This window comes from Wolffia australiana, chromosome 1 (assembly GCF_029677425.1).
Source record: "Wolffia australiana isolate 7733 chromosome 1, ASM2967742v1".
In the NCBI taxonomy this organism is placed as follows: Eukaryota; Viridiplantae; Streptophyta; class Magnoliopsida; order Alismatales; family Araceae; genus Wolffia; species Wolffia australiana.
The window spans coordinates 17,190,001-17,216,846 of NC_135835.1; the positions used below are offsets into that span (position 1 = coordinate 17,190,001).

Consider the following 26,846-nt stretch of genomic DNA (forward strand, 5'->3'; position numbering starts at 1 on the left):
CCCGATAATATGATTTTCAACACCCATATTATAAACTTTGAAGTATTCTATTTTGATTATTAGTCAATAAATTTTCATTAAATTAATTTAAAGTTAATTACACATGATTTTTTTTCATTCAAATCCCATAAAATCATTAGACACAAAAACTTAGGTATGTATTTACCAATACTAAGAGTGCTATTTGATTAGGCATTTTTTTGTACAGAGAATTCATATGAAAAAATTTGGGAAAAATATCATCCATTCTTATTTTAGTATATAATCCTAAAAAGAATCCATGATTGTAGGTACAGAATCAATGCATAACGGTGCTTAGAAAAAATGTGTGACCCTATTCGTAGTCCTCTCTATACAAGGGGTTGGATTACTCTGTAAGGCTGATTGCACTGCATTTTAGTACCTAATTGTTCTAAATTTCAAGTCCATGAAGTTATGAATGTATATGCAAAATTTGTAAATGAGATATCATGTCACTTATAGAATGATTCTAATCAACATTCCTCATACAAAATGTATAAATTTCAATATTTTATTTAAATTTGTATGACAATGAAATCACTAAATAATAGTATGTTGATAGCGATATATACAAAATACTTATTGATAATCCTATGGAGGTGACAGATGTGAACTTCACATTTCTAATAGTTTTAGTTATTTGTAATCTAGTCCAAGAATAAATATTCCCTCACCTTGGTGTTTCTCCAGATTGTAACCCTATGAGATATTCATGAAGGAACTCACTAGTCAACATGTGGGACATTCATGAAGAATCTCACCAGTAAACATGTGAAGCATGGGAGATCATGCAGTAGACAACCTTAGCCCTGTTTATAGAAATTTGTGAACTCACAAGAAGGGTTAGACTTCACACCTTTCACCTCGACTGCAATACCATGTAACAACAAGCCAAATCCCTACATAAGGGTCACATAAGAAAACTAAATGATAAGCTGGCAAAGACATAGTTGACACCTTAGTATATGATGTTGATCAGTCCACATTACAGTCCATTGTTTAAGATGCCATTCAAGCTTATCTCAAATGTAGTTTGATCTTTTGTCCAACCCACATACCATGCAAACTTTTTTAATTCAAGCTAACTTCCCAGTCAAATTCGTGAGATAATGGCAGGATAATAATGGTTCAATTCTCATCTAATTTATGTACTCTCCCTTATCTTTTTCTACAGTATCTCCTCTTGAAGGGATACACTTCACTAAAGAAGTCCAACTGAACAGATTAGAGTTCAAATGGCCTTTAGCTTTGTAGAATATGCTTTAAGCTCTTCTTAATTCTTGATGGATGTGTGTTCAACTTGTGATATTCACCAGCCTTTCAACCCTCATCTTATTCTCAAAATTTATTTCAGTCGACTTATGGTTGAACACAAAAAATAGGCCTCAAATTTCCCTATTCGACTTAAAGCTATAAGAATTTTCCTTCCTGACTTTACCAAAGGAATGAACCCGTTGATGGAAAAGAACACTAGATGAGATGAAAATGAAGAATAGAGACATTTTCTGATACTTAGATGAGGCGTTGACGAGAAATTACTGAAGTTATATTCTAGAACCAATGCTAACTGTCAACACCTACACATAGAGCCAATGACATGCACATATATAGGTTAATGAGTTACAGGAAATAATTGATTTTCATTTTTACTCTTCGAATGAGTAGAGTTCTATAGAATCCTTGTCTTTGTTTTTTTTCATGCCAAAATCAAATGAGAGATGGGGAATGATACCTAAAATGAATCCTCTTTGGATACAATGATAAGAAAAATGAGAATACAAGTAGGTGTTATTTTTTTACAAATATTCTCATCTTCTTTCAGTTTCTGGACATTTGAGAAGCAAAGAACGCATCGGATCGTTAAGAATGACTAAGAAACAAGTAATAGCATAAAATGAGAGCAATTACTTTGTTCAGTGATGAAAGATTTTGATATGGATCTTGATATAGATCTCTGCTGATAAAGGTCCATGGAAGGTCGATGATAAAAGGTTAACAAAAAATGTAGAAGAAATGACACCAGGCTTGGATCAGCGACTGTACCCTCTACTGACCAAGTTATTTACTGCCTTCCTTAATGGAGGACTACATTTGTTTGGAGGGAAATAATCTAAGAGGATGTCCCAGAAATACCCAGAGAAGTAGTTAAGATCTGTTAAGCACCCAAGTAGTAGGATTCAATCTTGGACAGTACCCAATATTGTGCATGGAATAGAAATTTCAAGATTTTTTTTTAAGAAAACAAATTTCATGAATGTTGGAGAGAACACAAGCAAATGAGAACACAGATACAGAGGTGGGAAAATGGAAAGAAATGGACGAACACCCTCAGAGGTTAGTCGAATCGATATATCGCTCCTTGATCAGGGATGCTCCCACTCTCCACCCCTTGTTGAGTTGGCAGCCGCTTCAGAAAAAATGTCCAATCTGCTCATGGGCAATTGACCACTTTATGAGGCAGATCTGACAAGTTAGAGCAGAGGTCCTGGCAGAAGAAGAATCTGGCAGATGATTCTATCAGAAGATCTTATCAGAGAAAAATCATGTCATAAGATCTTGTTAGAGAATATCCTGTCGGAGGATTTTGAGGGGCTCTAAGTAGTTTTTTGCAGATCCCGTCAGTTCTAGAAGAATCTCCTTCTTGGGCCACAAGTTGCCAATGGGCCTCAGAAAATGGGCTTCTGGGCTACATCACTTTATCTATAGACTACCTTTATTTCGATTGATGGCACGCAGCACCATGGTGACTGGGGATGTTTTACCCACTAATATGTTTTCGCTACACCCGTAACAGGAACCTAGCATATCATTTTCTTGAAACTCTTTCCTCTCACTTATCCTCTCTCCTTGTAATTCCCTCTCTTGACCTTTTTTCTATTCTCTAGTGAGCTTTCCCTTCATTGGTATTCCTCCTTGGATTCCTTCTATGACTGCATTCTCTTCCTATGAGAAACTTTAGGATTAGCTGCCAACAGTCATCATCTTTCTCATCACAGGGCGTCATCCGCCCCATCGCGTCACGGCCAGGATGTGTCATTTCCTAATTAGATGGAATAGAGAACTCTGGACGGATAGAGTGTCAATAGATTTCAAGCACACCTTCAGGGGCAGTGATAACTTGCAAATTAACATGATTAATTAATGAATTTTACATTATAATTATGTGTTTTAATGACTTTAATTGCATGTTATCATATTAAAATGAAGATAAATCACTTACACTTTGATTTTACTATTATTTCTGATTTTTATCATTTTTTACATGGAATTTAACCTCATTTTAGTGAAGAAATTTTTTTACAGGACTTTAAATACTTGGCTAAAGGTTGGTAAGGGCTCTCATAATTTTTCTGGAATTTTTCCATATTTTTTATAAATTTTTTTACCAATATTTAGCCAAGAAATGATTTTTTTATCATATATATATAGATATACATATTTCAAAGGGCATCCACGTCATTTGCCTGAAATTCGGGCAAATACGTGGATGTGCTTTTATATATATATGAGAAAAATAATAATAAGAATAAATAAAACAGAAATTTGGCGAAAAGTATATTTTAATAATAAAAATGTCGGTTAGCCGCGTGCATTAAATGCACGCGGCAACCGATGCGCTTGACCTTTTGCACTTGGGTCGGTTAGCCGTGTGCATTTAATGCACGCGCTAACCAACGCATGTGCAACATTTATATATATATACATACATATATATATAAATTTAAATTTAAGGTCGTTAGCGCGTGCATTTAATGCATGCGCTAACCGACACATTTTAAAAAAAAATGTTGGCGTTTAACGATTCGTCGCGTGCATTAAATGCACCTGGAAATCAACGTCGTAAAATGTAAATTAAGGTGGTAAGCTTACCACCCATTTTATTATTGTTTTTTTAAAATGATGTGGTCAAAAATTACGGCTGGAAACATGTGACGTGGCATCATCCTAGCCGATTAACGAGAGAGATCATTCTCCAATGATTACGACGGCGGACGCGGACAACCACATGACAGCGTACGATCCGAGGACGGGGAAAATGAGAAAAAGGCATTCCGACCAATAGAAAAGCACCATTTCCTAACTTATTGGAGGAGAGATAAATTAAATCTAGCGGCCTAGATTAATCCTCACTAAAACGTTGATATCTTGAGATCTAGACGTCCGATTGGGCTGAAATTTTGAGGGTAGGTTCGTCTTTTCTCCCTCTACAATCCAGATGGTTGGATCTTTAAATGAAGGTCTGGAAATGGGCGAAAATCACTTTTTGAAGCTCTCTCCAAGGAATTGGCCAGGAAGGACACAAGGGATGCTTTGGAAGTTGACAGTTCTTGATTCTGTACACAAAGTTGTAAGTTTCTGATTTGTATTTCAATCTTCTTCTTGAACGATTCTAAAACGCCAAGGCATGGGCGAAATTGTACATGCCCTAGAAGTTGGTTTTGAATGAAATTAGCACTGCATTTTGATTTTGATTCAAGATCTGATTTTTTATCATTAATTCTACATCAATTTAGAACATTTGTACTTCATTAGATTTTTAATTTAGGGTCGGATTTCATTTTCTTCCCAAATTCTTCACTTTCTCTCTCTAGGTTAATTTTTCTAGTTTCTCTCTCTAGATTTCAATTTTTATTGATTAGGAATTTAATTTAATATATAAAAAACCTAAAAATAAATTTTGATTCGAAAATTCATCCATCTTGAAGTCCAATTTAAAAATCCCTTTCTTGATTATTTAATTCCCAATTTTAATTCATAAAAATTGTCTTAAAATTTTATAATAATTGGTAAAGTAATAATCCGAATTAATCTGATCTTAAAATTGAAGTATTTCTATCTTGGGCTTTCTGACCGAAATATTTAAAATCAAAATTAAGTTTGACTTGATTTTGATTAATTAAAAACATTGTTAAGCATAATTAAGATTTATTAATTGCAAAATTAATTAATCTTTGAATTAATTCATTGAAATTGGATTAAAATTCTTATTTGTTGCCTCCCTGTGGTTCGATCCCTTGCTTGCTCTATATTCCATATTTAGTGATTAAGGGAAATTATAAATTTTATTGTATAAGTCTAAACGCCAAATCAATGACATATTTACACGCATTTTTTAGGCTTATCAGGCAGCAGAAGAGAGCACTTATGTTTTCTTACGTCTGCAAGATCTAAAGCATGAGAGATAGCTATAAAGAAACAAAGCAATTTATCCATACACTTTGAAGCGAATAATAAGCTACAGAGTAAAGAGGGAAAATCAACAACAATGTGCAAACAAAAGTATACTCTATAAAGGAAAACACACAAATGTGTACAGGAGAATAACCATACAAATGCGGAGAGTAGAATACGTACGCCTAAGGCAAAGTAAAGTAAGACTAACTTCAAAAATTGTAATCATAAAAACAGAATAGTACAAGGAATATGTAAATGCCAAAAAATCATCATCGCTAGAGGAAAATAAATATACATCCAAAGATATTAAGAGCTCCCACAGCTCTTAATGTAACAAGTGGGAGTTATATCAATTTTGTTAAAAAAAAAATTGTCAATCAACTTCAGAATAGTCCTTGGAAGTGAAAAAGAGAAAGGGAGAGAATGTGGTGACATGATTAAACTTTGGAAAACGTTCATCATTCACTAGAAAAAGGCAGGTTATATATATTCGGTCAAAATGACAACTGATGTGTCGAGTGGAGTGGATTTTAAACTGACATCTTAGGAAAGATACAGATAATAACCATTTCATATAATCATTCAAAATCGACTTAAAAATATATTTGATAAATTTTGAACAAGCATTTTTCCCGTAAACATAATTTCCCGTCGTTGAATGTCAAAAATAATGTACAATATGGTCTTGCAATCATCCATCCAAGAGTATTCCGACGCTAGGGTGCTTATCATTGGACACCCGCATAAATAAATGTTGTTTAACATATAGGAACTACTGCCCTTGCATTTTTTTCCACATTTCACAAGTTCAAAACTGCATTAGTCAATATTATTTACGCTCCAGGATGTGACACGTAATTTACGTCTGTCTACACGAAAGAATAGTTTTCGCTTCATCAACCAAATGTCTAAGCCATTCAAGTACGCCAAGATCACTCCTTTGACTGCTCAATCTCAAACTTTTTGGGCGAAGTAAGTCAACAGTTTTCTCCTTTTACCATGTCTAGAACTGTTGAATAAAGAAGGGAGAAATCATCTCTAAGTGGTTTTGCTTTCTTTAATTTTCCTGCCGAACATTTTCCCAATTCTCCATAATAAGCAACAGTACAGCAACATTGTTGGGAAAACTTGATGCATACAGGTAATTACATCCGGAAATGCAAATTTTCTCAGCGCAAGACAAGATATACCTCGAACCTCAAACTCGCATTCTTAGTATGTGGGGATGGAGGGATCTGCCATAAGAGCATAAGCATGGATTCCTCCACTGACGTTGAAGACTTTCGTGAAACCCTACGAAGGGAAAAGGAAAAAGTATAGAGGGAAGTTTCCAAGAGTAATAAAAAAAGAATCAGTGACTTAAACACAAATAATACCTGAGTCTGCAACCACTGTGCAACTTGAAGTGACCTCACTCCGTGGTGACACTAACATGATCAGCATAAAGAGATTAAGGAAAATCTACAAGAAGTATTACAACTTCTACTGGAAAATTATGACGTTTAACTTACAAGGACATATGTATCCTTCTGTGGATCAAAATCATTAGCGATTTCAGGGCCCCAGTTTCCAAATTGACGAAGGGGAAGAACCTTGAATCCAGGGATGGAAGCCATAGCACTGAGAGTTTGAAAAAAAAATGAAATAAGTCAAAATATAAGAAAAGGAAATCGAACGCATCGCTCCAAGGAACCATCATACACTTCGTCAGGCTCTCTAACATCTATAAGTTGGGCTTCTTCGAAGAAGGCAGGGTTCTCCATTTTGGAGTGGAGTTCTTCAGGCCCAATATCTCTGAGCAGCGGCTCATCCCTAAATCAAAGCAAAAAGAGAGAAACGGGCATTAATACTATGTATGGATCAAAGGAATGAGGATAAGAACAAGATTTTTACCTTTCGGAGATCACTTGCACAAGATGCCATCCAAATTGTGTCTTACACCGCACCACTTTATTCAAGGGAGCACCAAAGGCGACCTCTTCAAATTCAGGCACCTGGCAGTTGGCAAAGTAAGAAGAATGGAACAAGTAGGGCCACAGCCCAATAGGCCCAAGATTGAACAAGTATAAAAATTTTCTGGAAGCCTAATAAGCCAAAGTTTATATCATTAATTTCAGCAGAATTTCTATCCTCCTCAAGGTCGGTCTTTCACTGCATCACAAGGCGGTTAATCAATACTTTTTTTTTGAAGAATGGATGTTCATCCAATAATACTATTCCTAACAGAACGATACATACTATTGATAAAGAAATCGATGACTTCAATTTGGTTAGGTCACTGGGTCCTGATAACCTATAAAATAGGATACCGATGAAGAATTTGATGCTTCCCAAGTCAGCAAGAAAGAACGCTGATTAGTTCAACTGTAAGACTGAGATGAAGCATAACGCCATCATGTTCCATTAAGTCATTTGAGACCAGATACACGATAAAAATGGACTCTACTGGTACAATGCCCTTTAATAAAAAAAATTTAACTATATGCAATGGTGAACCAGTATAGGCACGTAAATTCTGGGAAAAGGGGGGAAAATTATGAATAAAGTATGAGCTGGCATAATCGCCATACATCATGTGAGATTCTCATTGAAGTTCAATCAGAAGATATGGAATTAAAAAGCGAGATTACCATCTGTCCTCTGCGAACCCAGCCAAGCATTCCTCCATCTTTCTTCGAAGGACAGATCGAGTGTTCAACAGCCAAATCGCTCAAGTCTACCCCTGCGGCAGAGTCCCCAGCAGCGTTAGGCTCGAGAGAGAAAGCTCTTCGTCATAAGTAAATCTATGACACTGGAAACAAAATAAATCCTCATTAAATGATCTTGAGATTAATGAGTATTTACTATGCCTAAATGATGCTTAAAGAGAATGTAACTATCTTTCTAGCAAAATAAATGCAGAAAAAAAGCATCAATCGATACTGCACTGTAAATTATTGAACAAAAATTCCCCTCAGGTATGACTCAGAGTCTGAGAATCAAGGTAAGCACAGAACTTGATACAAGAAAGAAAGCCCTGAATATTAAAACCCACAGCAGCGCCCAATTAAACATCCTCATAACCCAATTACAAATATTTGAAAATGCTATGCGATCCGCAAATTTCTCATCTTTTTTGCTAACTGGATTGAACATGAACAACGTGGAATAAAAGCTGAAATTAATATTCTACTGGAAGCAAAAAACCTTCCGCAATCTTTTTCTGAAGCTCGGTTAAAAGCTTGGCGTCTTCTTCTTCAACGAGCAAGTGCTGGACCAGCCTCTCCACACTTCTTCCTTCGCTGCTCCCGGAGCTATAGCAGACTGTTCAAATCGACAGGAGAGAGGATTAAAGCAACAGGAAAGCGTCGAATTTACCACAGAATTAGACGGGGAAGAGATCGAATGAATACCAACCTGTGCTTCGAGATCGAGAGGGCTTTAGCATCGTAATTGGTATGGACGCAGCACGAAGAAAGGCAACGGAAGAGTGAGGGTTGAAGGAAGCGCGGAAATGGCGGAGAAATGGGAAAGATTTCAGGATTGAAGAAGAAGGTGAGATGAGGAATGGTGGCGAGTGCGGATTGAGCCGCTTCAGAGCGTTGCGGACGGATGAGAGAGGAGGGAAAGAGGGAAGAAGAGGGGCCCGGAGCGTCGCCATGAGCGTGGGAGAAATTGAACTTCAAAGATCCTTCAACACACTGTAATTTATACGTCTCTCTCTCTCTCTCTCTCTCTCTCTCTCTCTCTCTCTCTATGTTTCTCTCTCTATCTCTCTCTCTCTCTCTATGTTTCTCTCTCTATCTCTCTCGCTCTCTCTATGTTTCTCTCTCTATCTCTCTCGCTCTCTCTATGTTTCTCTCTCTATCTCTCTCGCTCTTCTTTCTCTCTCCTTCCTCTCTCTACTCCTGCCCACTCTCACGGCTAGGGATCGGGGATCGGGGGTCGGATCGGATATAATCGTTCGAATCCAGATCGAATCTGCAGATAGTTCTGCAGATTCGAACCGATCTGATCGAATGTTTCGATCAAACAAACCATTTGTTCGTGTTCGAACAAATATTTCGAACGAACTAGTCGGTTGGAGATCTCCAGAACTACGATTCCAGATGTGAACAAGAACTCGGGTTCAAATTTTGATGATTTTATGAGAATTTTGATGTCCAGGAGAAAGGAAGAAGTAGAAGATCAACAGATTAAGAACTCGGATCTGTTCTTAGCATCAACCAGAGTTTTGAGGAATCAGACGTACCAGAGCAAGAAGAAGCTAGTATGAGAGAAGTAGGAAGACGCAGGAAGATTTAAAATTCGGATTCCAAATATGAACAGAGAAGAAGTAGAAGATAAACAAATTAAGTACTTGGATCTAATCTTAGCTTCAACCAGAGTTTCAATTGCGAAGAGAAGAACGAAGAAACGCGGCCAACGTTTGGATTCGGACATCCGAACCGATCCGATTCGAACAACGGATTCGAATCGAATTCGAACATTCGATCCGAACTTCGGGTCAGTTCGAACTCTCTGATCCGAACACGATGCGAAGATCGGGTTCGGATCGAATCTGAAATTGATGATCGAGGTTCGGATTCGATCGTTTGAATGCTCGATCCAATCGAACATTCGAACGATCTGTCCGAATCCCCCATCCCTACTCTCTAGGGCTCACAGCCTTCTTTCTCTCTCCCCTATCTCTTTCTCTCTCTCTCTTCTCCTCTCCCATATCTTTCTCTCTCCCTAGTCTCTCTCTTCTCCTCTCTCCCATATATCTCTCTCTCCCCAATCTCTCTTCTCCTCTCTCCCATATATATATATCTCTCTCTCCCCAGTCTCTCTCTTCTTCTCTCTCCTATACATATATCCAGCTCCGATGGCCGATCTCAACCAACTCAAGGAGCCAAGGCTGAGGTGCAAGGCCCGGCCTTCTAGTATTCGGCCAATTCAATGGGCCGCTGGAGGTTGACATTATATTCTTTTATCGGCTTTTTTTTTTTTTAAGGCCTTGCATGTGGGCCTATGTGTCTATATGTTTGGGCCTATACTTGTTGGTCCATGTGTTTGTGTGTGCGCGCCTATGTGGGCCTCTCCTCTCTAGAGTGGCCCATGGGAACCAACATGTGGGCCTTTCTCCATTTCTAAGGGGAGAGGCCCATATTCACTCCTATGTAGGGTGGGGGAGGGGTGTTACCCCTCGTTAGAGAAGAAAAGGAAGACAAAGAGCTGTTTTTCTTTTTACCTTTATTATCATTTTTATTTTTACTCATATTTACAAAATTTCCACTGAAAACTTGGGAAAACCTATCCCATCCACCTTCGCGAGTGAGAATTACGTCTCTCGGCCTACGCCACAGCCGTCGGTGCTTGTACTACTCCGTCACCGCCTTCTACTGCAGCCCGCTCACCTTGCATCTTTGTCGTTGTCGCCACCACCTTTTGCAATCGCCCGCCCCCTACATCTATGTCGTTGTCACCACAGCTCGACGCAGTCGTCGCCCCATCTGCTGCTGCCAACGTCGCCTCCGCTATTGTGCTTTTACGTCATTGGAAGGGCACCGCCACCACATGCGACCCCTTTTGTACTGCCGTCAAGCACTCCTACTAGCATTGTTGGAGCATCCATGCCACTATTCTCTTGCAATGCCTGTCTTGACGTGGGCTTGGCTGCAGCCGCCGCGCTCACCCTTCGCTCGCCATCAAGTGCTCCCGCCCTGCCGTTGACGTGTCATTGTTGCGCTGTCGCGCCACCGCAATGTCGCAAGAGAACCACCTACCAACCCCGACCTGCCGCACCGTCATGGCCAACTGCCTCCAAGCCCCTTTGAGGAGGTTGGTCCTGCTTCTATTAGCGCAGCTTGCCTACCCGCGCCACGCGCCTACTACTGTCATCACAGCGCTGGTCTCCTAGTGGTGTGCAACTACTAGAATGGACGCTGCCCACGCAGCCATTGTGCTCAGACCCACGACGCCGCCAATACCAATGGGTCCCACACCAGATTCTCATCACAATTGTCATGACTGACCAGGCTTTTGCCCCGCAGATATTAAGAAGTCAAAATTTAGGTGTTTAACCTAGTCGATTTTTACTTCTGAGACTTTGTAGTAAATTTATAATAACCTCTAATTCACTTATTACTTAAGTAATTGGTGAGTAACGGGTCGAACTGATAGAAATATATGTGGCCGGCAAGCCAATCACACATTCCGCATCTCGTTCCATATTCATTAATAGAACATATTCATTATAGTGCACGTGTGATGCTCATAATGAAGTCCATGAATACATGATCAGACCTAGTGAATTATGATGAGATCGTAATACGGAGATCACTAGTCTTTAAGCATGTGTTCTAAACATTCTTATTCAAAGGATACGCGAGAAGGACATCAAAGTATCAAAATAGAATAGCACTATCTAGCCTCACTCATATGATGAGTATGGCCGGTCCCGTAGCCATTAGTGTGGCGACACTAAGGATAGATAGTGGGTGCTCTTTAGTGGAAAGAGTTCACTGAATTGATCCGTACGAATCCCTGAATGGTATTATACCAAGCTGTCAATCAGGTTGATTCACGTCACGGTTGTATGAGTGGTCCTTAGACCTGAGACACCAAAGACGTCTTGTGGACGGACGGTTGTGTAAGTGGCCAACGAGTCTCTAATCATGGGATTCTAAACGGTCTTAGTTCGGGTGCATCAAGAAGTACACAAAGGCAATTGAGTGGTCAAGATGGGATCGTCCACCCTCGGTATAAGAGGTGACAGCTCAAGAAAGACGATGTAATGAAGTCCTTGGCCAAGGCAGTGAAATATCGGAGAAGAGTTCTCCGATGATTTCCGAATGCATCAGTACTAACTCGAATGACCGATTAGGGTTTGACAGTTGACCATATCCTAAGTCGTCCAAGGAGCGTCAAGTGGATGAGGGATTATACATACACGGTAACTGATGATGAACAGGTTCCATGAGTGAGTCGATACACACTCCTTTGTATCTTCTAGGACACGAGGTGTAGCTTGGCGCCCCACGTGTTGGAGTCTCGACCTATCGATTGGGTTAAATCGATCCGACGTTAATTAATCTATATGATGATATAGTTAATTAATTTGGAAGGCCAATAAAGGTTATTGGGCCGTTGGAGTCGTTAACTAGACTGATACATGTGCCTAGAGGGTCACACGCAAATGGTCTTTTGGACGTTGGAAGATATACTTAAGTATTGGGGGTTTTATGAAAAATACCCACTTAGTATAAATAGGGGAAGGCCCTGAACGAAATTCACCCAGGCCATAATTGTTCAGGGGCCTTTCCCCTTCTTCTCCACTCTCCCCACACCCCCTCTCCATCCCTGATGTGATCGGGACGACGTAACGATGCCGACGGAGAAAGAACGGGGCTCGTCAACAAGAAGGTGGAGATCCGACGCGCTGAGGACCGCATGGATACGTCTAGAGGCTGCACACTTGAGCAGCTCGACTCGTCTCACTCCGGGATCGAAAAAATTGCGAATGAGATTTGTGCAAAGGTACGCCGTTTCAATGTTTTCGTTGATGTCGTTCGATTCACAAAGAGACTTCCGCTGCGCATCGTTTTGTGTTGTTCATCCATCTCAAGGCCCCTAGAACCCAACACGAACCACAGAGAAGGTTAGTGATTAAGATTGATTTTTTAAAAAAATAATTATATGATTAAGAAAGTGTGAAAGAAAAGATAACTAAATGTGTATTAATGTTTTAAAGTAACTGAGTGATATTTATAAGTTCTTAATTCCTACTCATAGGTATTAAGAACCTATAACATAGCCTATGATTATAATAAAATTATGAAATGATGATTGGATGAGTGAAATTGACTTGTTATAATTGGAAACTCTAATTAGGGATTTCGTATGAAAACCCCAGTTAGGAATGGATATTATAAGCTTTTAATCCCTACTCATAGGGTTTTATAAGTTATAAAGGAGAGTGAAGTGATATAAGAGTGTGGAATGGATCTAAAGATGGGGGGAATTGAATTAAAATCCTAATTAAGTGTTTAGAACTTACCTTTTTCTTTTGGTGATGCTCCCACGCATTAATCTCCCTTCATGGACCCATATATTTTGCCTAGTGCTGTGGCCGGTTTTAATAGACACAAAGATAGATCAATAGAGGAAAGAAACTTACTTTAGAAAGAAGAAAAACCCTGAATTGGCACTCCAAACCCTTTGTTTCACAAGGTCCCCAAAATGGAGAAAAACAAAAAGAGTACAACGAATTTTCCGACCTCGTGACCTATATTTATAGGGGCCACCAATCAATTAGAAGAGTGGGAAGAGAGGAAATTGCCAAAGACATTTTAGCCACAAACTCCTTAGGAATGAGAAGTTATGGCCCTTTTAAAGTGACCTCGATTTCCTATTTTTAGGCATTTTTAGAATTTGTTATGATTTTTATGACCATTTACTTGATTTTTTATGCTTGGGTTGATCTTCAGCCTTCCAATCGCCTGATCATCAAAAGGGGGTTCTATTTGAGACGCTGGATCATCTTTATCAAATAATGAATCTTCTCTGGTCGTCGGATCTGATTGCTTTATAATCAGATCAATTGTGGACTCTCCAATCGATGCTCCCCTTAACCTGCAGAAAAAGACAAAAGAAAAAGGAGGTAAACTTACCTCCACCGACTCTGATCCAATGGTTCTAATGTGGCCACGTCACACATCTATGCGAATGAGGTTTGTCCCATTGGAAAGATTTACGAATAATTGTCTATAAAAATTCACGAATATATAAACTAATTGAAATTGCGCACATGTGCGCCCCTTTCTCCTCTCATATGCACCCACATGTGCACACATATATGCCTTGTCAGCGCTAACTCTGCTCCTGTGTGTGCTATCGTGGTGCACCACGTAAGCGCACTTGCTGCGTCAACCTGATGGATATAAGCCCTCTTTTTAATCTAAAAATAACTTCGAAAATATTCAATAAATTCTATCAAAATGCCAAAAATTAAGTCTTAAATATCTTTCAAAATACAACTCCTTTTGAAATGAAATTTTCACCAAATTAAATCTTTTTAAATCTATTATTCACTAAAATAGTAAAAACCTCTAAATATCATCATTGTAATGTAAAGAAAACTTATTTAGTGAATTTATCTATTTTTGGTGAAAACTACTTAAAATTCATGATAAAATTCATAAATTAACACAATTATGCTCTAGAATGCATATTTTCATGAATTAACATGCATATTTTCATGGTATCAGGTACATTCACAACTGTCCCCTCGACGTTGTATTATTTCGTTTAGTGTCTCCCGAGTGTGTCTCCAGCGCTGGGGTTAGGGTAGATATTGATAGGATTAATGCTATCAGGGATAGGATCTTTATCAGTACTTCCTTGGTTGGACCCATTAAGGGTGTGCACACTAGCGGCAATAGCCATGCTCACAACGTCGGTCATTAACCCGACGTCTAGGTTATTGGGAGCTTAGTGGCATACCCTGGACCCTCTTACCATGGTTTATTGTTCATCAGTGTTATCAACGTCCTGTTGTTGCTTCTGGTTGATTTTGCACGCGTATCAGCATTGGCATCTACTTGCATTACACCTTCCCAATTGATGATGGAACAGTCATTCGATCTCGACCTGTCATTCCACATCAGCCCCAATGGCCTTTATTGGCCTTCCAAATTAATTAATTGTAATATTATATAGATTTAATGTCATATCAATTTAGCCGAATCGATAGGTTGAGTCTCCAGCCCATGGGGTGTCAGGCTACACCTTGTGATCTAGTAGATAAAATGGAGTGTGTAACACCGATGGCCGATCAAATGACTGTTTTATGGGCCTTAAAAAAATGGGTTTTATTCAAAAAAATTAAATAAAGATGGTAGTGCGATTGGCTTGACGGCCACATAATATCCATCAGGAACATGACTTGAATCTAGAAGCCTTACTCTACTTGAAGTAGATAAGTCTTGAATCCATAGAACTAGTCTCTCCAGCACTTAAGTCCACAAGGGGGGTTGTGCTTGAATCTACAATCACTAAAACTCTCTAGCAAAGATAACACTCAATGGGAAGAAATTGGAGTTTCAACAAAATGATACACTTCAATGAGAAACCTTCAAGGATACATGGGGTCCTTTTATAGGCCACAAGAAGTGCGGGGTCATCCATAGTGATAGTTGATAATCTCAATTTTAGGGTTAAAATTCGTCGTTGGTGATTGAGATTATTCAATAAAATATATTTGACCGTACTTGAAAATACGTAGTTAGTGATGAGTACGGATCGTCTCCACAGGGAACGATGATTAAGGAATTACTTTCTTAAACTAGTGATGATCAATGAGCAATCGACAAAAACACAATTCAAGGATATGAGCGAGTGATATCGATTAAGAAGTACTTAATTTATATGTTAATTTAACTTAAATAAAAGAGTAAGTGATTGTGACGGACACGATAATGAACTATGGTATGAACGAGGATAGTGGTTGGATATGGAATAGTACGATGGCAAGGATGGAGAGATGAGAGAGTGGGGCGTAAGTGAGTGAAGTGATAAATGAAACGTTGATAAAAAAACTATAACTATGATAACGATGATGTTGGGAGAGAAACAACGTGGCGAAGACACTTACCTTAGATCCTTACGTTCCGCCAGGATCACGGCGATTTGCGAGTGCCGGTAGCTCCTCTTCTCTTTTGTCTCTTCCACACACCCAAGACACCAAGAACACTCTTGATGGATCTCAAAACTCACTCTCTTTCAATCAGCCCACAAAAGTGGGAAGCAAGTTCAAGATGGTTTTACAATGATCCAGGCCTCTATTTATAGATTAGAGGGTATGGAGAGAAAGAGGAGGAAGATGAAAAGTTATGGCCGTTGGAAGTTGAAGCAATCCTAGCCTTTAATTTCTTCTCTCTCTTCATCAATGTCATCAGTTTGTGCCTGTTAAGAAGTCAAAGCACTTGGTATTCTGTGGCTTTTCGTATTCTGTGGCTTTTCATATTCCATGCCTTTTCGTATTCCGTGGCTTTTCATATTCCATGGCTTTTCGTATTCGTGGCTTTCGTATTCGCGACTTTTCATATTCCGTGCCACATGTACATGTCAAAAGGACAAAAAACAAAGAAAAAATCTCTTTCTCAATGCTGATGTGGCGGCGCATCCGCACGCCACGTCACACTATGCCATAAAAAAAACCAAAATACTTAAATTTCATATTAAATCAAATAAAAGCCCAAAAAATACGTATAAATATATTTTTTGAATCAGAAAAATCATATCTTTCCAAATTTAATATCCAGAAATTCCATAAAAATCATATTCTTTCTCAAAAATTATATTCTTTTAGAATATACTATTAGAAAAATCCTAAAATATAGAAAAATTTCAGAAATTTGTTCTAAAAATAGATTTAATCATTTTAAGCTTGATAACATGCAAATATGAGTAATTTAATGCATAAATACGCATAAATATAATAATATAAGGCACTAAAGATGCATGTTATCAATAGTGCACATGAAAATATAACTCAAAACATTGAGAAAAATAACTCTAACAAGCTAAAACAAAGGATCAACAACCAAACAGGCCCCATCAGATATATTCTATAGATTCTGGGTATTATAGAATCTATCAGAAGATATTATGTGGCTCAAGAAGATCTTGACACGACAAAACAAAAGATATGCAGCTCTAATAAACTAGAGTCAGATATTGTATAGGTTATGGAAGAACAATAATTTTTTAGAGAAAAATCTGTCACAGGATTTTTTCAGGTCTTTAGGTGCTTTTCTGCATATCCTTCTTGGGCCACCAGCTGATAATGGGCCTCAAAAAAATGGGTTTCTAGGTTACATCATTAATTAAACTTTTGATGAACTGTTTAGGGGCATTTCCCTTCTTATCCCTTATCACCATAGCTCTGCTTAACTTTTGATGCAATTGGGATGGCTTAATGATGATGATGGAACTTGTCAAGATGAAAAAAGAGATTCAACGTGTTGAAGGTCGTGTGGATACATCTAGAGGTTACACACGTGAGCATCTCAACATGTCTCACTCAAGGATCCAAGAAATCACAGATGCACAATCTATGCCAAGTGATTTGATTCAATTGTGTTGATGTCGTTAAGATTATGTTCCACGTCTTGTGTTGCGAAGAATCGTTATGCCAAGACCTATGAACCCAACAGGCTAAACCACTCTTCTTGGAAGTCTTTGAATTCCTTTCTCCCCAATATAGCCTCTTTCAAAGAGGCCTTTGTCTTGTGTGGTTTTACTTGATAGGATCGTTGGTGATATTATTTTTTATGTTATCGAAAGGTATGTATCACAATTTAGACGACATCAGGTTGATTGGGTAGTGCTTAGGTCTAGGTTAGCATTAAGTAACTATAATTGCTGTGGAACTAATCCAGATTTCTTAGCTAGGGAACTACCAAAATAATTTTTGCCCAAAAATTATTTTCGCCCAAGGGTAAAGGGAATTAATTTTCGCCAAGGGTAAAGGGAAGGAATTAATTTTCGCCCAAAAATCCTGGTGTCTACTTGTTGGATCCATCTCCAGAGTATAATACTGATTTTGTACTCAGAGATGGATTAGAATGCTTATAAATTGCATTAAATGTGGACAAATAAAAATGAATGTTTGCCCCTCCATCTATTAAGATCTTTGCTTTGTGATTGATGGTAATACCCTCCATCTATCTTGTTGAGATCCGCATAACCATTAAAGCCCCCTGTTTTAACGGGGTCTCATCCATTTGCGTGAAATAGTTCAAGATTTCTTGGATTCCATATAGTATATACACGTTGAATCTTGCTTTAAAATAAAATATAAAAAAATTAAAAAAAACACGTTGAATTTTGCTTGAATTTCAGGCTTTAAGCCTCATAATATGTACTTGCATGACCATCTGAATGTAAATGTGATCTAAATGCGGCCAAAACCTTTAAATTTTGAACTACACAGACAGAATGTGTCTACTGTAGACTCTTGAGTTGTAATCGCTTGCAAAATGATGACCAAAAACCACTTCATGATCAAATCCATAAACAAATAAACTACCTCTGTGCTGGCCCTTCCAAAGATAAAGAGAGTAGGTGTAATTTCTCTGATTCTAAAAGTAGATTTACTCGGCATGGATTCTAAAAGTAGATCAACATAGTCCTCATCATGGACAATCTTCAGCCTCATAGGCAATGACATTCATAGTCATCGAAGACAGTTGTCCACTCATCGTCGTAGACGACAGTTATTGTCATCATCAAGGACAATGGTCTCCATATAGATAACACTTTTCTTAATGATGTTACTTGTCTACAATCTATCAGGCAGAATATGGAGTAAATTCGCCAACATAATTCATCACAATCACCCATTGAATCATTTCCATCACCAATCAGCCATCATCTCAGGAGACCAACTCATGACATATATCATTCCATCTGGAAGATGACGGGTTACAGAATCAGACGGAACAATATCAGTCAGACATCCGCTTATCATACTTATCTAGGAAATATACCAACCACCCTTAGTGCTGGGATAAGGTCATTTGTAGGGAACAGCACGTCCAGGACGTGACACCCCGGATGTGACGGAATGGATGACAAAATGTGACGGAGAATGGTGTGATAAAACTTTTGTTGCATCACCGTCCCGTCATGCACCCCAGCATATGTGAAGAAGATCCGTCACGTTTAAGTCACAGACCCCTCCATAGGGCAACCCATCACGTCCCCAACACTGTGACAGCATCACCATCACAATCACCAGTGCTGTGATTAAAACCCTACAGTCAAGTATTGCCCATTGTTGAGAACAGTTATCGCTGAGAACTCGTCATCTTCATTGATGATGGCGAACACTTTGCAGGAAAATATGATATAATGGTAATTTCTAAAGTTAGTGATTTAATTATTAAATTTTCCTATGGTTTTTATTAGGGAAATTTGGAGGACAGAGAATCAGAGGAGGTATATCTCCAGTTATTTATAGGCAGCATCGGTTAGCACAGATAAAAAAAGGATTTCTACGCAAAATGGCAGGAAATCTGAATGGCAACATCACGTGGCAAAACCTCAGCTTTCGAACAGCTTAAAAATAATGATTTATATATGTATTTTTTCGCTGTTCCATCACGCCATGCGTCCGGGCACCCTGTCACCGTCACGTCCCCATCATGACCACTTTGTCATCCGTCACCATCACGGACCCTTAAAACTGTCACCATTTCTGTCACGTGATCCATCACATTTCCATCACGGTGACCTGTGACGTGACGGATGACGCGTGCCAATCCCTAGTCATTTGGACTCGATTTCCTCAAGGTTTAGTAAATAGAGCCGGAATCAGAGAGACAGATTCTTCCAGGTTAAACGACGACGACGTCGGCTAAAGGTCCGATGGGCCTTAAGCCAGAGTTAAACAAGAAAAGAGTGTTCCACAGAGGGGAAAATTTCAAGGGAAAATTGACCTACTTACTCGTGGAGTGTCCCCAGGATGTCGTCCTCTCTGAAAAGATGGTACCTGCGATATCAATCCCCCCAAACTTTAGTTATTACTAACGTTTTAGTTCACATATCAGTTCATACTTACATAAATTTTATACTTCAGTTCATATTCTTTTGATTAAAAAATAGATATCGTTTCATATTTATACTTTCATGAATGAAATATACCGATTAATTATGAAGAATTATAAAAAACAACTTTGGTCGAGGAAGATCTTACTCTTTGTCGCCGAGTTTTACTTCGGTGCCACCGTACTCGGGAAGGAGGACGTGGTCGCCTTCCTTAAACCCAACCGGGATCAGATTCCCGCTCTTGTCACGCGCGCCGGGTCCGACCGCCACAACTTTCCCCGAGTTCAGCTTTCAAATTTGCAGTTTTTCGTTTTAGAAAATGCAGAAGATTCATGGAAAACAAGGGAAAAAAGTTGATTTCGATGTACAATCACGCTAATAAAAATTATAATGAGTTATGACTCCCAGATTTACATCACCAAGAAAATTAATTAATGTTTTCACCGATCACAAAGTTTCATCCCTACTGGGATGTTCACGGACACTGTTCAGAAACACGAAGATTATGCAGCGTAAATTCTAGAATAAAATGATTTTTTTTCAAGTATTCAACCGTTTCAATCTACCAATGTCAACACTAGTCAGCAGCAGTGTGTTCATTGTAATAGGTAAATTTAGTGGTTGGATAAACAGATGCAAAAATTGGCCGAGGGATAGATAATTTTGTTCTCAAGGGTGCAAATTTTGAAGGCGAAATGTTGAGAACGCACACAAAGACAGCGTTTCATGTTTCACGCAATGAAAGAAATGAAGTTCTAGTTGAATCTAGGTTCAACAGCTTTTAATCCGGCGACAAGAAACACTCCAAAACCCAGCGCAACCAATCATAGATAAAGCCGATGAGGAAATGTACACCCCTAGTTGAGATTACAACTCACTAACAAACAAAACGAGCCGCCGATGAAACTTAAGCAAACGTTAATCCTGGAAAAGCAAACTATATCATTCTTCTACAGGCATTCCAGACATAAGAAACAAAGATGCCTTGTTGAGCGTGCCTTAGCTATCGTTCTCTCGGAAAGATTAACAGAATCAGAAAAACAATCCAATAATGCTGAAGATCCAATCCCTAAGAAGCAAGAATCGAGCTTCGAAGGCATTAAAACAACATCAAGGAAGCAAAAGAGCTGAAACGAATTGAAGATACCTTGGAGGTCTTCTCCGGCAGCAAGATGCCGGTGTTCGTCTTCGCAGGCGGCACGATCTTCTCCACCAAAACACGGTTCAGAGACGGAAGAAGTCTCTTCAATGCGGCCATCGCGACGGATTCGAAATCGAAGAACAAGGATGAACGAGTAGAATGGCGACGCAAATCTTCTACAGAAATATGAACGGCATGTAGGGTTTAACAGCTCTTCCACACCTCTCCGGAACGTTCTAGAGAGTTCGTTCACACGTGCCACGCGTGTCCTCTGAGAAATTTGCACACGTGCCGTGGAATAAATATTCTCTCTCATCCATTTCTATCTTTCTCTCTCTAGATTTCTTCGTCTGGCGAGGGGGAATTGGAGGAGGTCTGCTGGATCTGCGGGGATAAGGCAGCTCGATTGTTTGATTGCAATCGCCGTTTGATTTCCGATTCGATCTTTTCCCCAATTTCGATCGGATTGCGGAAGAGATTTGTGGATGGATGGATATGAATTGAGAAAAAGGAAACGGAATGAAATTTAAATGATCTAACTGCCGGAAACCTGATCTACGTTTGTTGATTGAGATTTTCGTTGTTTCGATCGCTTCCGCGTTTGACTACAAATTTTGTTGTTGAATGTATCGATTGGATCTGAGGTGCGAAACGGATTCCGAGAGTTTTACCGAATTTGGGAGCGTGATGGCGGATTTCGGGAACCTGGATTGCTGGAGAAAGCTCTTCCGACGTGCCGATTCCGACATCTTCGTCGTGATCGAGCACGCAATCGTCATCGCGGCATCGGATTATCCGACGGAGTTTCGAAATCGGAGGGATCAGATAGTGGAGAGGATCTTCTCCTGCCAGCTGCCCAGGTGCTTCGGCTGCGATCGGATCAAGCAAAGGGAAATTCCCGAGGAAACTGAAGAAACTCGCAACCGAGTTGATTGCGGATTCGATGAACGAACTGTTGACGAGGATCTGAAGTGGGAATCAACCAACTACAGTTTCGATGAAGCTGAGGCGTTGACAGAAGAGATCGAGGAGAAGAACCAGATCACCAAAGAGGTGCTGAAGATCAAGCAAATCATCATGAACAAGGAACAGGAGGTCAGCCTCTGAATTTCATTCATTTCCTTCTCCGATTTCGAATCATTTATGATCTTGATCGAGGTCAGTCGGAGGCTCGACTGTACGATTCACTCAAGAGACTCCAGATCATGCGTCTCTCCGTGGAAGTTCTCAAGGTCTTAGCGGAATAATCTTCAAGATCAACTGCGTACAATCGAATTAATTTCGCGCGATTTCTCTTCTCTTCATCAAATCAGGAGACGGGGATCGGAAAATCTCTGAGCGGCCTCCGCAAGCACAGATCGAAACAAATTGCCCAACTCGCGTCCTCTCTGATCGAGTAAGTAAACCCAAGATCAAAAACAAAGTATATGAGCTTGATTTAATCCCGTCTGTCTTGATTTGGCGATCGAAGATCATTTCTTAACGCAAATTAAACTCTTCTCTTGCACAAAAACATGACCATCATGATCATTACTTGGGGTTTCATACGATACGCATTTCCCTGACGAAAAAAAAGATCATTAGATCATCATTTGGCAATCCAAGACGTTTCTTAATCCAAATCATGAATGGATTACCATCATGGGCTTCATGATCATGATCATGATCGTCATCATTTTCTTAATCCTAATTATGAATGGATGACAGTGATGGGCATTATGATCATGATCACCATCATTTTCTTAATACAAATTATGAATGGATTACCATCATAGGCATTATGATCATGATCACCACCATTTTCTTAATCCAAATTATGAATGGATTACGATCATGGGCACTATGATCATGATCGCCATCATTTTCTTAATCCAAATTATGAATGGATTACGATCATGGGCACTGTGATCATGATCACCATCATTTTCTTAATCCAAATTATGAATGGATTACGATCATGGGCACTATGATCATGATCACCATCATTTTCTTAATCCGAATTATGAATGGATTACAATCATGGGCATTATGATCATGATCACCACCATTTTCTTAATCCAAATTATGAATGGATTACGATCATGGGCACTATGATCATGATCACCATCATTTTCTTAATCCGAATTATGAATGGATTACCATCATGGGCATCATGATCTTGATCACCATCATTTTCTACCAAGTAACCAAATCTGATTTACGGGTGTTCGACCAGGATAATCAGTGAATCGCCCTGTCAAACTCCCATCACCCCCCTTCGACGAAGCAGCTCTTTTCATAAACTCCGCCGCCATGGAACTCTCCCAGGTTGGTTCATTAGTAAACCCTTCACTTGTTAGCCCCCGCTTCTAAAGTCGAACCTTACTATTATTCTTTTAACACTTGACTTTATCCACTGGATAACATTTCATGGCTCCTGAAGTCGCGCCTTTGTTCAGTTCTATGAGTTGATAAAACCCGGATTCTTCCGTCTTGATCTAGTTCTTCGAGGGAATGAGTGACGGAATCGGAGACAAGAAGAAGAGACAGATGAAATAATCTGAGCCGTCCACACGACATAAACTTTATCATCATCATCATCCCGTCGAGGAGAGGGCGATCGGCGCGAAGCTCGAAGTCGCCCAGAGGAAGCTCCACGAAGGCTACCAGCAAGCTGAAAACGGTAACGCTGACTTTAATCGTTGACCGGTCGTGGGTTTGACTTTGACTATGGGGTTGACTCTGCAGAGAAGAGGAAATGGACAATTCAGATCATGGAACTGCACGACCTGCCCAAACGGCGGACGAATCTCCGCCGTTGATCTGTCGAGGGTATATATGTTAGAAAGTTTGGCTTCGGTGGTTTTAATGGCAAAATCCGAGTTGAGACTCGGCGGGTCCAACGGCTACCGAGTCCGATTTCCCGAACGTTGTACCCGTTAGACGAGATGATGCAATCGGACCGTTGAGATTTGAAAAAAAAGACGACCGTTGGAGGATTATACCGTCACTGTGCTCGTATTTAGCAGCGGCAAGAGGAGGCAGGCGAAGAAAGAGAAAGAAGCCCTCGTCGTCTTCGCAGGAGCAGAGAAGGGAGAAGAAGAAGGAAGAAGATGGCGACGAGGCATCATCGCGTTCCGATCTCCGAGCAACAGCGAGGTAGATAATTAAATAAATCAGTCGATTTCTTGCTTGATTCTCGTATACTCGTTCGATCTGACCGTTTTTTTTTGTTTTTTTTTATCGGTGATTGCAGGAATTGGAGGAGTTCCGCCGGGGAAGCAGCAGAAAGCTCCCGCAGGAGGCAACCGGCGAGCTCTCGGCGACATCGGGAATCTGGTTAATGGCGGCAAAGCTCGAGCAGATGAAGCGTACGAAATCTATTTCTTCTTCGATCTGTTCTTCCGAAATCTCTTTTTCTATGGTTTTCTTCGGGATTTCGATCGTTTAATCTTGCAGGAAGCCGCAGCCCCAAATCTCCCGTCCTGTTACGAGGAGCTTCGGCGCGCTGCTTCTCAAGAACGCGCAAGCCGCCGCAGATGTCGCCAACGTCGCCAAGGTGATTGATTAACCCGCCATCGCCGTCTTCCGCGGAAGCTTCACTCACTGATTTAAATCCGCAGAAACCTGTGAAATTAGGCGCAGATAGAGCAAAAGAACAGCCGAAGATCGAGAAACCAACCAATGTCGAGAAACCAACCGCTGTCGAGGAGAAACCAACGGAAATTTCTTCCCAGGAATCTTCCACGGCGAAGAAGAGATCATCTAGGAAGAAGGTTCACACCTTCTCCTCCGTGCTCTCAGCTCGAAGCAAGGTAAAAACCCAAAATCGGACCCCTAACCTAATTCGAACCCTTATTTCTCCTTAATCAATCGATTATTTCCAATATAGATGGCGTGCGGGATCCCCTTCAAGCCCGCGGAGATCGTTCACGACATCGACGCGGCCGACGCCTGCGATCAGCTGGCGGTTGTAGACTACGTCGAAGACATTTACAAGTTCTACAAACACTCCGAGGTAAATTCATCATCTCGAAGATTATTCAATCAAGATGAAATAATTGTGAAATTATTTCTTTTCATTTAATCTTCTGATGAGAAATAATTGTGAAATAATTGTGAAATTGCAGAACACGCTGCGGCCGCGAGATTACATGGGTTCTCAGATTGAGATCAACGCGAAGATGAGGGCAATCTTGGTCGATTGGCTGATCGAAGTTCATCACAAGTTCGAGCTCATGCCGGAGACGCTCTACCTCGCCGTCTACATCATCGATCGATATCTCTCTCTAGAAACGGTTCTTCGGCGGGAGCTCCAGCTCGTGGGCATGTCCTCCATGCTCATCGCCTGCAAGTACGAGGAGATTTGGGCACCCGAGGTTCGATCAAATTGATCTCTTTCTTTTCTTTTCATTTAATCTTCTTTTTAATTAATCTTTGATTTCAAGGGCTTTGAGCAGGTTTACGATTTCATCTGCATCTCGGATAAATTGTTCTCTTTCTTTTCATATAATCTTTCTTCTTCGTCTTCTTTCTTTTTAATAAATGGGCTTTGAGCAGGTTTACGATTTCATCTTCATCTCGTATAAATTGTTATCTTTCTTTTCATTTAATCTTCTTCTTCTTCTTTCTTTTTAATTAATCTTTGATTTCATGCGCTTTGAGCACGTTTACGTTTTCATCTGCATCTCGGATAAATTGTTCTTTTTCTTTTCATTTAATCTTCTTCTTCTTATTTCTTTTAATTAATCTTTGATTTCATGGGCTTTGATTTGAGCACGTTAACGTTTTCATCTGCATCTCGGATAAATTGTTCTCTTTCTTTCATTTGATCTTCTTCTTCTTCTCTTTTGAATTAATCTTTGATTCCATGGGCTTTGAGCAGGTTTACGATTTCATCTGCATCTCGGATAACGCGTACAGCAGAGAGCAGATTCTAGCAATGGAGAAGACCATCTTGGACAAGCTCGAGTGGAATATCACTGTACCCACTCCCTACGTCTTCCTAGTCCGTTTCATCAAGGCAGCAGCCCCGTCAGACGTGACAGAGGTCATCAATCTCCCTGTCTAATATTAAAACCCTTAACCCTAAACCCTAAACCTTGAATTGTGTGCAGTTGGAGAACATGGCATTCTTCTTTGCGGAACTTGGGCTGATGCAGTACAACTTTGCGATACCGTACTGCGCGTCCATGGTTGCGGCAGCGGCGGTGTACGCGGCACGGTGTACTCTGAAGAAGGGAGACGACACGGCAGCGTGGAGCGAGACGTTGCGACGACATGCGGGGTTTTCGGAAGAGGAAGTGAGGGAATGCGCTCGTCTTCTGGTGGAGCTCCACCAGTCGGTGGGGGAGACTAAGCTGAAGGCCGCCTTCAAGAAGTACTCCAACCCACGGCTGGGCTCTGTTGCCCTCTACCCGCCTGCCATGAAGACGATGATCAAGTAGATGGAGAGTTGAAGAGGAAGAGTTGGAGAGCAGAGCCCTGATCTGCTCATGAACAAAAAAAATTATTTCTTTGATTTAGTTATCATACAGTTTCCTTGATATTTTTGAAAGGAAATACAAATTTCCCAGATAGAAATTTATTTGGATATAGTAGATGTGTTTTGTCGTCAGGTTGTGCGAGTGTGGACAAGCAAGAGAGCCCTTATGATGTTTCCATGAAAGAAAACAACAATTCCCCCATAGTCGTATGCCTTTGACAGTAATCCTTCAATGAGATAATTTTTTGATGTTTCCTTGAAAGAAAACAACAATTTTTTATGTTTCCTTGAAATATAATTTTTTGATGATCTGCTAGTGAAAATATATAATTATTTGATGTTTCCTTGAAAGAAATATAATTTTTCTTTCACTTTTCTTTGAGATAAGATGACTTTGATCGTCAGGATAGTGAGTACAAATATTCCTTTAATTTGGTTGTGACATTTCTTTGATATTTTTAAAGGAAGTGT

The 26,846-nt window shown here is 39.8% G+C and overlaps 4 protein-coding genes across 4 annotated transcripts; 2 read left to right on the forward strand and 2 right to left on the reverse strand.

The window, feature by feature from the left end:
* Positions 1-6,242: 6,242 nt before the first annotated feature.
* Positions 6,243-8,867, reverse strand: LOC144708993 (rhodanese-like domain-containing protein / PPIC-type PPIASE domain-containing protein). Its single transcript, XM_078582440.1, has 8 exons — positions 8,593-8,867; positions 8,383-8,499; positions 7,827-7,918; positions 7,090-7,190; positions 6,898-7,008; positions 6,708-6,816; positions 6,573-6,623; positions 6,243-6,489 (listed from the first exon to the last, which is right to left on the reverse strand). The coding sequence occupies exons 1-8, from the start codon at positions 8,834-8,836 to the stop codon at positions 6,409-6,411; spliced, it is 906 nt and encodes a 301-aa protein (XP_078438566.1). The 5' UTR covers positions 8,837-8,867; the 3' UTR covers positions 6,243-6,408.
* Positions 8,868-19,536: 10,669 nt separating this feature from the next.
* On the reverse strand, positions 19,537-21,103 carry LOC144709025 (10 kDa chaperonin, mitochondrial-like). The gene is made up of 3 exons (XM_078582442.1): positions 20,918-21,103; positions 19,919-20,058; positions 19,537-19,714 (listed from the first exon to the last, which is right to left on the reverse strand). Exons 1-3 carry the CDS (start codon positions 21,026-21,028, stop codon positions 19,666-19,668), a joined length of 300 nt encoding a protein of 99 aa, XP_078438568.1. The 5' UTR covers positions 21,029-21,103; the 3' UTR covers positions 19,537-19,665.
* A 432-nt stretch (positions 21,104-21,535) lies between these two features.
* LOC144704443 (putative mediator of RNA polymerase II transcription subunit 26b) lies at positions 21,536-22,311 on the forward strand. Its single transcript, XM_078576902.1, has 3 exons — positions 21,536-22,006; positions 22,075-22,143; positions 22,225-22,311. Exons 1-3 carry the CDS (start codon positions 21,536-21,538, stop codon positions 22,309-22,311), a joined length of 627 nt encoding a protein of 208 aa, XP_078433028.1.
* Positions 22,312-23,376: 1,065 nt separating this feature from the next.
* On the forward strand, positions 23,377-26,490 carry LOC144709009 (G2/mitotic-specific cyclin S13-7-like). The gene is made up of 9 exons (XM_078582441.1): positions 23,377-23,573; positions 23,639-24,049; positions 24,147-24,261; positions 24,350-24,449; positions 24,514-24,705; positions 24,783-24,908; positions 25,021-25,269; positions 25,776-25,940; positions 26,008-26,490. Exons 2-9 carry the CDS (start codon positions 24,004-24,006, stop codon positions 26,335-26,337), a joined length of 1,323 nt encoding a protein of 440 aa, XP_078438567.1. The 5' UTR covers positions 23,377-23,573; positions 23,639-24,003; the 3' UTR covers positions 26,338-26,490.
* The last annotated feature ends 356 nt before the right edge of the window (positions 26,491-26,846 follow it).

Bases quoted from the DNA above. Each gene is read 5' to 3' on its own strand.
- LOC144709025 (XM_078582442.1), bottom strand. From the start codon at position 21,028: ATGGCCGCATTGAAGAGACTTCTTCCGTCTCTGAACCGTGTTTTGGTG. The intron at 20,059-20,917 runs GTATCTTCAATT...CAAATTTGAAAG, and splicing joins TGCCGGAGAAGACCTCCAAG to CTGAACTCGGGGAAAGTTGT. The intron at 19,715-19,918 runs GTAAGATCTTCC...TTGATATCGCAG, and splicing joins GTAAAACTCGGCGACAAAGA to GTACCATCTTTTCAGAGAGG.
- LOC144708993 (XM_078582440.1), bottom strand. From the start codon at position 8,836: ATGGCGACGCTCCGGGCCCCTCTTCTTCCCTCTTTCCCTCCTCTCTCA. The intron at 7,919-8,382 runs GTTTTTTGCTTC...ACTCTGCCGCAG, and splicing joins TCAGAAAAAGATTGCGGAAG to GGGTAGACTTGAGCGATTTG. The intron at 7,191-7,826 runs GTAATCTCGCTT...GCCAACTGCCAG, and splicing joins GGGTTCGCAGAGGACAGATG to GTGCCTGAATTTGAAGAGGT.
- LOC144709009 (XM_078582441.1), top strand. From the start codon at position 24,004: ATGGCGACGAGGCATCATCGCGTTCCGATCTCCGAGCAACAGCGAG. The intron at 24,050-24,146 runs GTAGATAATTAA...CGGTGATTGCAG, and splicing joins GATCTCCGAGCAACAGCGAG to GAATTGGAGGAGTTCCGCCG. The intron at 24,706-24,782 runs GTAAAAACCCAA...TTTCCAATATAG, and splicing joins TGCTCTCAGCTCGAAGCAAG to ATGGCGTGCGGGATCCCCTT.
- LOC144704443 (XM_078576902.1), top strand. From the start codon at position 21,536: ATGTATCGATTGGATCTGAGGTGCGAAACGGATTCCGAGAGTTTTACC. The intron at 22,007-22,074 runs GTCAGCCTCTGA...GATCGAGGTCAG, and splicing joins TCATGAACAAGGAACAGGAG to TCGGAGGCTCGACTGTACGA. The intron at 22,144-22,224 runs GTCTTAGCGGAA...TCATCAAATCAG, and splicing joins TCTCCGTGGAAGTTCTCAAG to GAGACGGGGATCGGAAAATC.